This window comes from Helianthus annuus, chromosome 13 (genome assembly GCF_002127325.2).
Source record: "Helianthus annuus cultivar XRQ/B chromosome 13, HanXRQr2.0-SUNRISE, whole genome shotgun sequence".
Classification (NCBI taxonomy): Eukaryota; Viridiplantae; Streptophyta; class Magnoliopsida; order Asterales; family Asteraceae; genus Helianthus; species Helianthus annuus.
In genome coordinates, this window is record NC_035445.2 from 133,803,980 (window position 1) to 133,820,689 (window position 16,710).

A 16,710-nucleotide genomic window follows, 5' to 3' on the forward strand; every position below is an offset into this window, starting at 1 on the left:
TTTATAACATGCGATTTCACAATATCGTACAAGCGTACGATAAGCCCTAATTGTACGTTACACTTTTTCTATATATATATATATATATATTAAGGCCCGATTTCCACTACTCGTCCAGAGATATTTTAACATTCTCGGGGACGGCCCTGACTTGTAACATGCGAAATTGCTTTATATACCAACATGCGATTTCATCATATTACCAACATGCGAAATTGCTACAAAAACACCAACATGCGATTTCATCAAAAATACCAACATGTTTTTTATAACATGCTATTTCACAATATCGTACAAGCTTACGACAAGCCCTAATTGTACGTTACACTTTATATATATATATCTATATATATATATATAGAAAAAGTATATCGTACATTACGGCTTAACGTACTTCACGTACAACAACGTGCGTGATTTGTTCTATAACATGCGTGATTAATGTTTTCAATATGCGTGATTATTGTGTTTCAACATGCATGATTTTGGATTTTTGAGTTATAACGTGCGTGATTTTAAAATGAACGTGCGTAATTACCTATCGTACGTGATGTATGTTAAGCCGTAATGTACGTTAACCTTCATCTATATATATATATATATATATATATTATTAGTCCAAGATTTATGTCTCTAAGTATATCAAGGATTGTGATTTAATTGTGATTTATATTTACCTTAAATAGATTGATTGTTTAGGTCTATATATATTCTGGTTTGTATTGTTCTTCATCATCAAATAAAATATACAGTTTTATACCAAAGTTATTTTGGTATCAGAGCTTCCTGCCGACAACCTCTTTTTTTTTCCCGATCAGCCACAACTGCTCCTCTATCAACGGTCCACAATGACCATCACCGCCTTCACATCTACAGACAAAACAACCCACAACTCTCACAAGTTTGGGTTCAAATTGAGTCCTACCAATTACGGTTTCTGGAAGACTATGATCCAGCCCTTTCTAATCACAAATGATCTTTTTGATTACATTGATGGTTCCCTAATCTGTCCACCTAAAATCCTTCCCTCTACATCCTCTGCCTCTGACAAAGAACCTGCAACCAAACCACAAAACAACCCAGACTATTCTGCTTGGATCTCGAATGATGCTCACATTCGTATGCTCCTGCTTTCCACCATCTCTGAGGCATCATTTAAGCATGTCCAAGGTGATACTTCTCGTGAACTTTGGCTGGCCTTGGAACGTGCTTATGCACCACACACATCCTCTCGAGAATACACTCTTAAAACCCAACTTCTCAAGATTAAGATGAAGCCAGAAGAGACATCCGCTGATTATATTAAACGAGCACAAGAATACTCAGATGCCCTAGCAAACATTGGTGAGCCAATGAAAGACAAAGATATTGTTATGCTTGTTATTGCAGGTCTAAGAGAAGAATACGACTCTTTGAAACCCACCCTGATTGGAAGGCAGCCCTGTGTTACTCTCTTAGAACTTCCAAGCCTCCTTGCAGACTACGAGTACATGATAAAAAAGGTTGTTCCTGTCATTCCAGCAGTTCAAGCCTTTTTGACTACTGCCAACCAAAATTCCTCACATTCTAACAGCAGCTCAAGCCCCCAACTACCCGATGAAACCATCAAGTCTCTTCAGCAATTAATGACCCAATTGGGCTTTACTGTTCAACCTGCGTCACAATCCAATCAGGCATTCTACACTAACCGTGGATCTGCCACCCGTGGGGCGTACAATCGCTGAGGTCATGGCCGGTACAACAACCATCAAAACAACCGCCAATCTGGCCCTAACACAGGTACTGATTCTAGATTTTCTTGGGCATCTAATCAGAATAAAGTCTACGGTTCTTGCAACAGGTGTGGCATTGGGCACGTTCCTTCACAATGTCCAAACCGTGACCCAGCCACTATTCGTCCACCACGACAGCCTCCTCAAGCAAACTATGCTGACCATCGGTCACAAACATCATCTTGGCTGCCGGATACTAGTGCTAGTAGTCATGTGGCACCTAATCTTAGTGGCTTTGAGGACTTTGAACCTTATCACGGTAAGGATTCTCTATTTGTTGGTAATGGCACAAGTTTACCCATTCTTCATATTGCCTCTACAAAATTTGAATCACCCAATAAAACCCTTTCCATTAACAAAATTCTTCATGTTCCTGAAATCAAACGAAACCTTCTTTCTGTACAACGTTTTTGTGAAGACAATAATGTATTCTTTGAATTTCATGCTACCTTTTTTGTGTGTACGGTTACCCGCACTATCCTCCTCGCGGGTCCAATTAAAGACGGGCTCTACTCATTTCATCTTCCAAAGTTTCATCCTGTTTCACATGTTGCATTTTCAACTATTCGAGCATCTCCTACAACTTGGCATCAAAGACTTGGACATCCTCACTCTCAACTTTTAAAGTCGATGATTTCAAGACATAGTCTTCCTGTTACAAATTCTGTTTTTCCTTTTTGTAACTCATGTCCTATGGGAAAATCTAAAAAAATGCATTTGTCCTCTTCAAACTATAAAAGTTCATGTGTTTTGGATTTAGTGTTTTGTGATGTTTGGGGTCCAACCCCAGTTACTTCCTTTTATGGACATCGTTATTTTTTGCTTGGTGTTGACCATTACACCAGATACATGTGGCTTTTTCCTCTTAAACAAAAATCTGATGTATTCACCACCTTTAAACAGTTTCATTCAATGGCTGAACGACAGTTTAAAACGCACTTAAAAGCTTTCCAAACAGATTGGGGAGGGGAATTTCGCAACTTATCCTCATTTTTTAAAACCCTTGGCATCATACATCGTCTCTCCTGCCCGCATACAAGCGAGCAAAATGGCTTCGTTGAGAGACGCCGCCGTCATGTGGTCGAGACTGGCCTCACACTATTGGCACAATCTGGTGTTCCAATGCGCTTCTGGAATTTTGCATTTGAAACGGCAACATACCTGATTTACCGCATGCCCTCTCGCACTTCCTCACACATCTCACCTCTAGAACAACTCTTTCATCATAACCTGATCTTTCTTTCTTACGCGTCTTTGGATTCCAATGTTTCCCTCACCTACGTCCATATAATCCACACAAAATGGATTTTCGCTCTCTACCTTGCATATTTCTCGGGTATAGCTCATCTCACCATGGCTACCAATGTCTTGATCCCACTACCAACCGTCTTTACATTGCTCGGCATGTCCGGTTCAACGAGGCATGTTTACCATTTCTCCAACCACGTGCATCTTCCAACCCCTCACCTTCACCTGATCCTTACTTTTCCTTCTATCCATCTCATGCCCCCCTTTCTACACCATCAACCCAATCATCTAACCCCAACACTGCCCACCCCGAAGCCACAAGTTCACCAGACCTACAACCTGCCACCACCCCACCAACATCTCCAATCAGCTCACCCGCAATACAACCTGACACTAGCCTACCAGAATCCGCCTCTACACATCAAAACCAAGACAACTTTGAGGCTTCCCAATCTGCCTCTCCATCATCCACCATTCCCGAACCACCACTCTTACCATAACCACCTCTCCAATACACATACAGCCGTTGCCACACTCAACCAATCTCCACCACCCAATCTATCACTGATTCCTCACACCCTGGAGCTCAAACTCGTTCCCGACCCTCCAACCTAAGACAAAATCCTAAACCTGTGACTCCCTACAATGCCTCGGCTTTTCATACTTCCACCAACTCAACACCAACCGAACCTTCAACCTTCCCTGTTGCCAACAAAAATCCTCACTTGTGCGCTGCCATGACCGAGGAATTCAAAGCCTTAATGAGAAATGGTACATGGACTCTAGTACCACCTGTCCCTAATGCTAATATTGTCGATTGTAAGTGGGTGTACAGGTTAAAACGTGATGAACATGGCAACATCAAACGCTACAAAGCTCGTCTAGTAGCAAAGGGTTTTAACCAACAACCGGGAATCGATTACCATGAGACATTTAGCCCAGTGGTTAAATCCACTACGGTCCGTGTGGTTTTATCTCTTGCCGTCTCAAGGAAATGGCCACTTAGACAACTTGATGTGCAGAATGCCTTTTTACACGGTGATCTTAAAGAAACTGTTTATCTGCGCCAACCACCAGGTTTTATAGATTCCCAAAAACCGGATCATCTATGCTTGCTTCACAAGTCCTTATATGGTCTCAAACAAGCTCCTAGGGCTTGGTTTAATCGCCTTTCGGGGGCCCTATTACAACTTGGGTTCTCGGGTTCTAAGACGGATCCATCCTTATTTATTTACTCCCATCATGGTGCCTTACTTTATATGCTTGTCTATATAGATGATATTATTCTCACCGGTAACAATCCGCGGCTGATCAATCATATCATTCAACAATTAAGCACCAAGTTTGCGATCCAAGACATGGGTCAACTTTCATACTTCTTGGGCATTGAGGTAGTTCCCAAAGGTAAGGATCTGATTCTCTCTCAGAAGAAATATATCTCAGACCTTATTCACAAGGCATGCCTTTCTCAATCCAAACCAGTTAACTCTCCAATGGAAATCAATTCCAATTTAGCCCTTGGTGACAGCCCTCAGCTTGCTGATCCAGCTCAATTTAGACAGATAGTTGGCGCCTTACAGTACTTGACTCTCTCCAGACCGGACATTACCTTTGCAGTCAACAAAGTTTCTCAGTTTATGCACTCTCCAACTGAAAATCACTGGTCTGCAGTCAAAAGGATTCTTCGGTATCTTCATGGAACTTCTAATTTTGGTCTTTTGATTCAGCAAAATTCAGCCCCTGTCATCCATGCATACACGGATGCTCATGACCACTCTCTTACTGCCTTTTCTGATGCCGACTAGGCTGGCTCTCTTGATGACCGTCGATCCACGGGGGGATATGCCATCTATCTTGGCTCCAATCTCATTTCATGGCGTGCCCGTAAACAACGCACCGTCTCTAGGTCATCCACAGAAGCAGAATACAAAGCCTTAGCAGATACTGTTGCTGAGCTAACATGGCTAGAGGCTCTTCTGAAAGAACTTCACGTTTCTATGACATCAGCTCCCATCTTATGGTGTGACAATCTAGGTGCTACCTATCTTTCAGCAAATCCCGTCTTTCATGCCCGTACAAAACATGTGGAAATTGATTTTCATTTCGTTAGAGAGAAGGTGGCTCAAAAACAACTCTCGGTTCAGTTTATAAAGACAGAAGATCAGATTGCAGATGTGTTCACCAAGCCCTTATCCTCAAAACGGTTCTTGCTTCTTAGATCCAAGCTACAGGTCGCTCCCCGGCCTTAGCTTGAGGGGGAATATTAGTCCAAGATTTATGTCTCTAAGTGTATCAAGGATTGTGATTTAATTGTGATTTATATTTACCTTAAATAGATTGATTGTTTAGGTCTATATATATTCTGGTTTGTATTGTTCTTCATCATCAAATACAATATACAGTTTTATACCAAAGTTATTTTATATATATTAAGGCCCGATTTCCACTACTCGTCTAGAGCCCAAAGATATTTTAACATTCTCGGGGACGGCCCTGACTTGTAATATCTTTTACGGTTTCCATAATTCTGTGCGGTATAAACTTCTCCTCAACATTACTCATGTTAAAACTATGTGGTTTTATGGTTTTAAGGGGAAGGTAGTGCGAGTCTTTGCCAATGATCAGAAGAAAATTACGTGTGGTAAGTTTTACACATTAACAATGTTCAAATTTGTTAATAAATGGTAGAAAAGAAAATTTTTTCTGTTTTCTTGTATCCAATTTTCTTGAAAATGACATTCTGCAGATCAAGAAATGCAACAGGAGATAGACAATTATATGTCAGCGGGTCAAGCATCATTTAATGTTTTTGTGGTACAGTATCTGTAAATTAATAACATGAAATTGATAATGAACACGTTATTCGTAGTGTTTTGTGGCCCGATTACTTGTGGAACAAGTTTCTTTGTGTTATTTACTTTAACGCTAGAGGCTGTTATTTTTGCAGTTGGACTCCGCTGACAGCTGGGAGCCAACAACATTTTTTTTGACCCGGTCTAAATACCAGATAATGATCAATCGCACCCAAGAAATTTTCACGGACGAGAAATATACGAGGGATTTGGAGGTAACTTTTCATGTCTTTAAAAGCAGCAAAGATCATTTTGGCCCATTAATTTATCAATGAGACGATTTTGGGTTATGTTTGATCTTTAACGTGTCAAATAGTTAAATTCCAAAATTTTGGCTGAAAGGGGGGGGGGGGGGGGGAATTGGCGGTTACGAGTCTCCCAAGGTGTTGTTTCAATGCATGAAGCCTCCTAAACTGTTAATCACACATATTTTATAAAAGTATTTGAAATTTTGGACATAAAGTTGTTTGGACCTAACCAACCTGACTCGATATTAGTTAAATGTCTTAAATATCCTTTTGCAATGACAAAACAATGCAGATCGAACTCCATTCAGTGCTTGGTACAGAAATTATGTTGATACGTCCTAATGAACCTCTACTTTATCTTATGTTCCTTGATGTTAGGTAATACACTGACTTCACCTTATTGACTTGTTGTTCCAAACAAAGAGGCAGAGTTTGACTTTTCAGGTCAAACGAACTACTTTTCAACTTCAAAAAAAGAAGTATTTCAGTTTTCTTGCAAAAGTTTGACATCTACATTAGTCTTCATGACAACTTAATAAATAAAATCAATAGTTAATGTAAGTGTGAAATGAATAAGTGTCAAACACTATAATTGGTTGACAGATCTTTTGACCTAAATAGTCAAATTTTACCTTTGTAATTTTTATCACTTCAATTTTCAGATTTATCTTACTATATTCAACAAGAATTCCTAGTAACTGTTTTCTTTCTTTCTTTTTGTAGAACCCGCGACACGTTTCTGCTCACCATGAGAATGTTCCAAAGCAAGGTAACTTGTTCACCTAAGGGTGGTTGGAGTATACCCGGGAACACCCCATAAGCGTCATTGGGGAAAGCCAGAAGCATCCAACCAAATCATTCCACGTGAGCTCAAGCTTGGGATGTTGCTAAACTAGCACCCTATTAATCTGTGATAATCTGATTACAAGTCCATTTGTCTATGAAAAATTTGTTATAATCTGTTGTAATTTGTTTAGAAATCTGTTTGATTAGTTTTGAGAAATCTGGTCAGGCGGCATTGCAAATAAGTTTAATTCTTTTGATGGTTCTGGTTCAAGAACTTCTGAAGCTGCAAAGGGGCTGTTTTTAAGAATTACTTAGCACATGATCAGAATTATATTATTTGTTAGATATTTATATTCTTTTAAGATGTTATTTAAAATTTCAGAAGGGTTGCCTATGATAATTATATCATCGGTATCTGCTAGTAGTGTCGCATTTGCAGAAGGGTTACATCGTTGTTTTGGGTTTGTCACTGGTGGGAATTGAACTGGATGTATAAGATGGACAGGAGTGAACTCAGTCGGTAACTTTTCAGTTGATTCACAAGGAAATGCTGTAACAAAGTTTGTGCTTGTTTCTACGAATCCAAGCAAAGGTAAACTAGCCGCAATTATGTGTCTTATCACATTACTAGGTTATAACCCCGTGTATTACACAAGTTGAGTAAATAAATTTATATACTAAATAATAGGGTGGGAGTTGGCTACAAAGTCCATTTTTCCTACAAAGTGTAAAACGTCATAAAACACCATAATATTAACCATAAAACCCACTCAAAACCCACAAATAACAAAGTGAAGATTACTAAAACGTTATATTTGTGGGTTTTGTATTGTGTTTTGGATGATAAGGCACTGATTATCGAATAACTAACATTAGTGTGTTTTATGTTGATTATCATGTTGTGTTTTAGTGATCTTCACTATGTTATTTGTAGGTTTTGAGTGTGTTTTATGGCTGAAATGGTGGTGTTTTATGACTTTGTACACTTTGTAGGAAAAATGGACTTTGTAGCCGAATCTCACCCCTAAATAATAAAACATTATATGTTTAAAAACTTCCTTTATTGCACGGGTTGAATAAATATAATTTTATATATTAAATAATAAAAAAGTTATATATATAAGAACCATATTGTACGGGTTGAATTAATGTAATTTTATATACCAAATAAAAAAAATTATATCTTTAAAACCACATGTATTACACGGGTTGAATAAATGTAATATTGTTTACCAAATAATAAAATATTACATCTTAAAAAAACCTCATTTATTACACGAGTTAAATAAATGTAATTTTATATACCAAATAATAAAAAGTTAGTAAACGTAATTTTATATAGTGAAAATAAAAATATTTAATATATTAATACGAAGTTTGGTTTTCGTGATAAATAATTTGTTTTATTTATAATGTTTTAAATTGATAATTTACAATTTCGGATAATATTTTATTAGAAAAATAGAAGAACGATATTCGAAATTTAAAGTAGGATAAAATTTAATATTAGCTCATTATTCATTTATTTATTTAAATTAATATAAGATAAGTTTGGAAGTGAGGCGAGAAAATCATAAAAATAAATACCTACAATGAACGACATATGTCACACATTAATGTTTTATTATATAGTATAGTATAGATAAAAATTTAGATTGATATAAATAGATTATCTTGTTTTTGCAAAAATTTGTTAACGAAGTCTCAATAAATTAACCCATTATTTAAAACTCCGTAAATGTATAATAATGATAAATAATATTAGTTAGAGTAAATTACGATTTTGGCCCCTGTGGTTATATCACTTTTACCCTTTTAATCCAAAAAAGATTTTTTTAACATCTGAGCTCCAAACGTCTTTTTTCTAACCCTTTTGGCCCCTAACACTAACCACATCCATAAAATGTTAGGAGGCAAAAGGGTTAGAAAAAAAACGCTAGGAGCCAAAAAGATTAGAAAAAAAGACGTTGGGGGCTTAGATGTTAAAAATTCTTTTTGGGCTAAAAGAGTAAAAGTGATATAACCACAGTAGCCAAAATCGTAATTTACTCTATTAGTTAAATAAATAATATTATAAATGAGAATGATTAAACTAAATAATAATTATCCGTAAGAAATTAAACTAAATAATATTTAGTAGGAGGATTATCTATAATTAATTAGAAAAGATTAAACTAAATTAATACTTATCTATAAAACATGGCCTAATATGATGACAAGTGTCCTCAAAAATGGTTTCTTTTATTATATAGTATAGATTCCTGCATATTGGTCTAGTTTTGAAGTATCATACCCGTTTCACTTTCTAAGACATTGTTTTAATTGTAAAAGAGAGACAAAAGAGGGACGACAAGCGTATTCTAGAGCTGATGGCTACCGAAAGCTTCAGAGATTCAAGTGATATTGAAAGGGACGACAGAAAAGGAAGTGATATGGTGGTTTTTATCTTTGCAGCTATAGTAGCGGCCACAAATGATTTCGCATACCAAAATAAACTTGGAAAAGGTGGCTTCGGACCCGTTTATAAGGTATTTGTGTCTTTTCATATGACCCGTGTTTGTTGAACTGAGGGTAGTTTTTTTTGTTGTTGTTGACTAAAGAGCGATATAATGTGCTTATGACGATAAGGGATACTTAAGTGATGAACGAGAAATTGCAGTTAAAAGGCTTTCAAGAACATCAGGACAAGGGCATGTGGAATTCAAGAATGAACTCATCCTTATTGCCAAATTTCAACATACAAATCTTGTCCGGGTTCTAGGTTGTTGTATACATCAAGAAGAAAAGATGTTAATTAATGAGTAGTTGAGTCATGTCCAACAAGAGTTTAGATTATTGTCTCTTTGGTAAGAAATATATCTAATGGCGTAAGGCTTGAACGGCCCAATAAATAGTGTTGGGCCCGTTTTGGGCTAGTACCAGCCCACATCCAGTAAGCGCCTTAGGCTTTACGCACTGCATTTTACCACTATATAGAGCACAAGTGGGTAGGCCCTAATGGGCTTACATGATGTGCCTATATGTGAGACCCAGTTCAGGAGTTGCGTCAACAATATCGATCTACATTTGAATTTTGATACTAGTTTGCTTTTTCTAAGATATTAAAATGATTGCATAGATGAAATCAGGAAGGCAATACTAGACTGGCCAAAAAGATGTAACATCATTGAAGAAATTAGTGCGTTACCTACATAAATACTTGAGAAGGCGCGTTATCCATAGAGATCTCAAACCTAGTAATGTTTTGCTAGATGAAAATATGAACCCCAAGATTTCTGACTTTGGCATGGCAAGAATATTCAAACAAAATGAGACTGAAGCAATGACCAAAAGGGTAGTTGATACATAATATGAACACTCACTCTTTCAAAACAAACATTCAGGTTACTACTAATTAACTTTTACGACCTTTAATTCAGTTGCATTTCGTAGTGGTTACATGTCTCCCGAGTATGCAATGGAAGGGACTTTCTTGGTGAAGTCAGATGTTTTCAGTTTCGGAGTCTTGGTCCTTGAAATCGTGAGCGGAAGAAAAAACTCTAGCTACTCTCATCTTGACAAAATGACATGTTTACCACATATTTCCTAAGGTAAACAAAGATGGTATGTCACCATTTTTGAAGTCCAAGTTAGGATTTTTGTTAAACTTTTAAACTTGTCTTAACTTTACTTTGTTTCTTGGAACTTTTGCACACCAAACCGAGTTGCCAACAAGCTCTATTGTTGAGGTACTTGTGCTAAGATATGATTCCATAAACTTTGATGTCACACACCTCCATTTTCTTAATCTTGTAAAGCTCTAAGTAACTTCCAAGCACTAAAGTGAACAAACCACACCAAGTCTCCAACCATAACAATGTTGGAAGTGCTCGTCTAGTTATACTCACTTGGTTACTTAGTGAATTAGATAGTTTTGGTTTATGTTGTTCATACTTGTATTCTTGACCATCCGAATCATCCATGTGGTAATTTTGTGCACCAGTGAAAAATCTTGAAGTTAGTGGATTACCCTATCTCTAATACATGATAAATACATGACTATAATATACCTAATAATATACATATATAATACTTCCAAAAACTGAACCATATTATCAACCGAAACCATGATTAAACATTATGTGTTAAGGTGGAAATTATCTTGGCTTTAGACTCCTTATTTTGGACTTCTAATAAGTGTAACAATCATGAAAAACACAAACTAAAAATAGTGTCCAAATAAGTATCTAGACAAGATATGTTCTATGTATTTTCATACTTATAAGTTTCCCATTTATATTCCAATCCTAAAATCCTCATACTCATACACCTTTATTTACCATTTTAGGGTAAACTTTGGTGACTTCATCCTTCAAGACCGATTACTCATTTTTTGTGGAAATCTTCACAAACCGTGAGTTCATACTTGACCCATTTTACGCTTTAAACACTATTTGGGTTGCAACAAGTATCCGTATTAAAATCACAATCACGCATACACCCAATCTTATGCAAGCACCCAATCCTTAAACATACTTACTTGTTATGCTACTTGTTTATACATACTATGACAAATCTTATGCATACTATCTATGACTAACTTTAAAAATCCTCCCTTAACATGTATAGCACTATAGGATTAGCACACTGCCCCGTTTGTTGGGTCAATGTTAAGTATTCAATCTTTACGGTCTTATTCGCTTCGGTGATAAGGTTACACTAGTGGAAACTTTGGGTTGATAGTTAGTTATTGCATGCTAGTATGATTAAATGACTTAGCATACAATTAACATGTGGATTCGAGATTTTTATTCATACTTATGCTATGTAGACAAACTAGTATGCTCACCGATATAATTTGTGTTGACGGATATTTTACACATGTTGCAGGAAGTGTGGGCATGGCTAATATGTATAAGCTAGTATATATAGTTATATATATGATATATCCCATAAAGTATAAAAGGGTGTTTAAATGCTTCCTAGTCCATTCCTATAACATTCAGTGACAAAGTATGAGGCTAAGCATAATATGTGGTAAATAATTTGGGTAAATCACGGTAACCACAATGCTTTTAGTGGTTTAAAGACAATCACCTATGTTAGAGATAATTGGGGTCGCTTCGAATGGAATTGGGGGCACGATTCCTAGAGCTCTCGCAGAACCAGGAAAGTGTTCAATGACCATTATTGGAGATGACTGTGAGGGGATGGCCCGACTAAAAAAGATTATTGTGTGAAGTGTATTGTTGTCTACATAACTGGGGGTTTGTTCAAAGACACTGCGTCTACAAACCGCCAGGAGACTAAGGGGCTGTTTGGTAGCTTCTTAATGACTATTCAGATGCTACCTCTTAATGGTCTAAAACCTCTGAATGAATAAGAGGTAACCTCAAGTCTGAATAGTTAAGAGGTAACCTCTGAATGGTAAATCATCACATGTCACATTCTTCTACCTTCTCATTGGTAAATTTTTTAATGGTTCCATTAAGAGGTAGCCTCTTAATGACCATTCAGAGGCTACCAAACAACCCCTAAGTATGTTTCATAAAGGAAGGTTCAAATACAATACCTACCAATCCTGAAATACACAATTGTTCGAGGATGCATTGGAAATTTTGTGTGTTTCGATCAGTCTTCATTCATGTGGGGATTGTTGGAAATTTGGATAGTGTGAATGGATATTAATTTAGTGAAATTGTAATTATTTTCTAGACTCTTCATATTCTTATGGGTGATAAACTCTTAAGTAGAGTTTTTATGTCAATTTGTTAGTTTTTAATAGAGTTTATGCAAAGTAGGTTATGTGCCTAACTTGAGGAGGCTAGCTAATTACAAGTAGAGAATTAGAAGAAAAAATAAGAAGAGTTATTGGAGATACTTGAAGGCCCATGTGTTGGGTATTTAGTGAGATAAGTTTTCTCTACTCGATTCTATCACCTTTGTATCCTTATTAGTCCACGAGTTCTAGCACTATAATTTTATCTGGTGTAACCTCAGGCGCGTGACCTTTATCCGGCAGTACAGATTGCTTCAGTGTGTTGTACACTGAGAGACAGACGCGTCGTCTTTAGTAGAGACGTGAAATCTGTTTTAAAGGAAACGTATTGAACACGTGTCTCAGCCACAACCGTCAACACTGATTTATTCTTTCTTGCAGCAAGGGAGACTACACAAAGATCTTGTTGAAGACTATGCAGAGGATTGTACAAGAGGATGTGATTCATACTTTTGTTAAAGACTATGGTTTGAATCGATTTGTTTACATATGTTTATTACATATATTATTATGTTTAGATTTCTTCATGGTATGTATACTATAATTTTCCAAGATGTATAAAAAGAGTATATTTAGTATTTTTATTTATATCATTTTATTAATATTGTGGCCCATGTCCTACACTTATGCATTAAAATCAATATTGAAGTTTGTTTTTTGGCGAAACGGTTTTAATTAAGCAAAAAAGACAAAAACCTTATAGAATATTTCCTACTTTCTCAACTCTACACCCTGGGTTGATTAATCGTGGATTATCCATTCATAACTTAGTTGAATCCTTGCATCTTGTTGAAATCTGGATTTGATTTGGGTTGGGTTGGGAATGATGAATTGATGCCTCACGATCACAAAAAACATCCTTGGTTAAATCCCTAGCCTCTCAAATGTGTTAATTGCAAAATCTTAGTGTTTGAACTTCTATACGTGGCCTATTTTTGGATATTCGCGAATTGGTCTGTAGATGGCGTTTGCAATGCCCAATCCCACATAGACAACGTCGAAGTCGGCATTTCCAGTTTTCGTGTTTTCAACTCTGGTTCTCTCTTGCAAAGCCCAATTCTTATGTGGAATGCCAAAATGCAACGCCACATGTTGTTCTTGACTGGCGTTTGCAATGTCTGGGACCATTTTCTTGCTTTCTTTTCTCATTAACTGGATTTTCCTACACGTTCTAGTTCCATCTATTGTATATGATTCCTTGTACCACTTACAATCAACAAACACACCCAAAGCCACCATGTTGGACACATAATTAGGTATAAAACACATAATTAAGCAGGATTAGTGTATACAATTCACCAACCCATCACATTTCCTAACTTAACATTTGCTTATCTCTGCGCAAACTCACATGTAACACTACAACACCTGTTAGCAAAAACACAAACCATTCCCTTTCCATGTGTGAGTTAAGATCCAAAGCTATACCCGGTACACAAAACTTACAATAGTTAATATATTTACAACCCAATAAACAAAATCACACTCATTTTGAAACAAGAATTGTTTACCAAGCCCAACATACCTCAACTTTCCTAGTCTACATGCATTTGCACTATCCTAGTTGAACACACCTCTAGCTTTGTTTCTGAACTAGTCAAGATTTACTAGTATATATATGAACACTCAAAACCAATTATGCACACATTTCCATAATCTTGTATAGCAATCAAGTCTCCATCACATACATAAACACAATACACAAATCAAGAGGTCTTAAATAGGTTGTAATTTGGTTAAGGTGAAAATGTATTGTAAAGAAATAATTTAGAGTAAACTACAATTTGCCTCCTTGTTGTTTGGTGGCGCTTACACTTTGCCTCCCTATCTTCCATTTTTTGCATTTTCCTCCCTGTGGTTACAAATCATCACACTATGCCTCCCTGCCATCAGTGGACCATAGGTTGACCGTTTGACTTAGGGATTTCATGGTAGTTTTGCCTCACAACTTGTCCACCACTCTTCCATCACCTCCCTTAACTTATCCACAACACATTATGCCTCCCAACTTTACTTTTTTACTTCACCCACCACCACCACCACCACCACCACCACCATCATCATCATCATCTTCACCACCACCACCATCATCCACCAACCCTAATAACCCTTTTATGTGATAAAAACACACAACTCAATTTTCAATACTTGAGCCATCAACTATAAAATAGAAATTTTTATTCAACAAAATTAAATCTAGAATAAGAAAATATGATTCAATACCCCCTTTAAAATAAAAGTACCATAGACCTACATATAGAGATTTTGTATATATGATTCAAGAGTTGAGATCTTGTACAAACAGTGATAACTATAAGAACCGTAAGAACAGATCTGAGCCATTGATCGTTTAAATCAATGGTTGGTATTGATTACAAATAAAACTCATATAATTAATAATTAAAACTATTAAGTTAGGGGTGTTTTAGTCATTTAGTCATTTCCCATTAAATGCTAATTCCATCAAGTTTTTTAAACTTAAATAACTTTTATATATTTCATTATTTTTGAAAAAAAAATATACCATAAAATCAAGTATTTTTTTATCTTTAATATGAGTACCATATTGCTATACTTTTTTTAGAGTAAACTGCTATTTTGGTCCCTGTGGTTTGGCCAGTTTTGCCACTTTAGTCCAAATCTCAAACTTATTACATCTGGGTCCCTGTGGTTTGCATTTTGTTGTCATTTTAGTCTAAATCTCAAATCAGGTCAGATTCCCCACTAATGACCCTGCTATTTTGTCTTTACCCTCAAGGGCATTTTAGTCATTTTGGTCCAAAATAATGTTTGAAGATAAATAACCAGTTGATTTGCCCAGCTTATCTTCTTCCTTCAACTATCCCCCAACTCTTCCATCTCTCTCTTCAATCAACCCCCGCCACCGCCACCACCACCACCATATCCCAGCCACCACCACCACCGCCCTTATCCGGCCACTACAAACCCAATATCACCATTCATCAACCACCTCTCATCCATTTCAGGTAATAAAACCAAAATAAGTGGCCCCTCATCTTCTTCCCTTTTCTCTTTCAACCACAGTTCTTCACTCAATCACTAATCCCTCATCAATCTCTGCAAATTTCACTACAAAAGGTTATCTTTCTACCCTCAATCCCCTGTCTTATTACCAAAGTCTCACCACCACTACCACCATCACTGTCTGCGTGGTGAAACTAATCACTTCTCTGATCCATCATCCAAATCCAAAAAAACATCAGCCATTTTTTCTTTCACAAAATCTTTCATTCTATCAAAATAAATCCTTAAAAACCATGTATTTTCTAAACACCCAAACATTCTAATTATTATAAATTTCCAACGACAGAAGCGATACAACCAAAACCTACAATAATTACTTTCAAAGACACCCGTGTATGCAGACAAAATATCAAGAAAAAAATGAAATGAAAGCACTCATACCTAAATCTTTTGTGGTCAATGGGCCTGTGAAGGCAAACGATCCAGCTTGCTGGGAACCGCATGGAGGAGACAGGGATCGCCCCTTTCAACCAGTGGTGTTCTTGAGAGAGAGAGAGAGAGAGAGAGAGAGTGCTGATGTTTGATCCAAAGCTAATGGGTTTTGACCTTTTGTGCGGATGGGAAATATGGGTTAGGGTTTTTTTGTTGTTGAAGAAGATAACTGTGCTTTAAGTCGGTCAAAGGTCAACAAGCTTCCACGGAGGATGCTGATAATCAATCGATTGAATCTGGAGCTTTGATTGGATTGACGGTGTTTGCACCGAACGATGAGGCTAGTGGGTTTGATTGGTTTACGGTGGAAGATGGGGATTGTGGTGGTGCTAGTGGTGGTTGTGGTGGTGGTGAGTGTGTTTAGAGAGAGATCTAACCTGATTTCGTGGGGATGATGCAGAGAGATGGTGGTGGTCGGGATGATGCGGTGGTGGGGGTGGTGGTTTGTGGCGGCAGGAGGAGAGAGAGAGAAAAAGAGAGAGACGGTGGAGGAGGTGGTGGTGGTAGGTACGGTGGTGGTGGTGATGATACGGTGGTGGGGGTGGTGGTGGTGGTGTGGTGGTGGTAGT

General features: G+C 37.1%; 1 protein-coding gene, 1 long non-coding RNA gene and 1 pseudogene across 2 annotated transcripts; all 3 read left to right on the forward strand.

Moving 5' to 3' along the window:
• The first annotated feature begins 848 nt into the window (after nt 1–848).
• Nucleotides 849–1,724, forward strand: LOC118485863. The gene has a single exon (XM_035982368.1). The coding sequence runs from the start codon at nt 849–851 to the stop codon at nt 1,722–1,724; it is 876 nt and encodes a 291-aa protein (XP_035838261.1).
• A 3,734-nt stretch (nt 1,725–5,458) lies between these two features.
• On the forward strand, nt 5,459–6,498 carry LOC110901727. Its single transcript, XR_004877781.1, has 3 exons — nt 5,459–5,661; nt 5,767–6,087; nt 6,413–6,498. It is a non-coding gene; the product is annotated as an uncharacterized LOC110901727 (long non-coding RNA).
• Nucleotides 6,499–8,809: 2,311 nt separating this feature from the next.
• LOC110901726 lies at nt 8,810–16,505 on the forward strand (annotated as a pseudogene).
• Nucleotides 16,506–16,710: the final 205 nt, after the last annotated feature.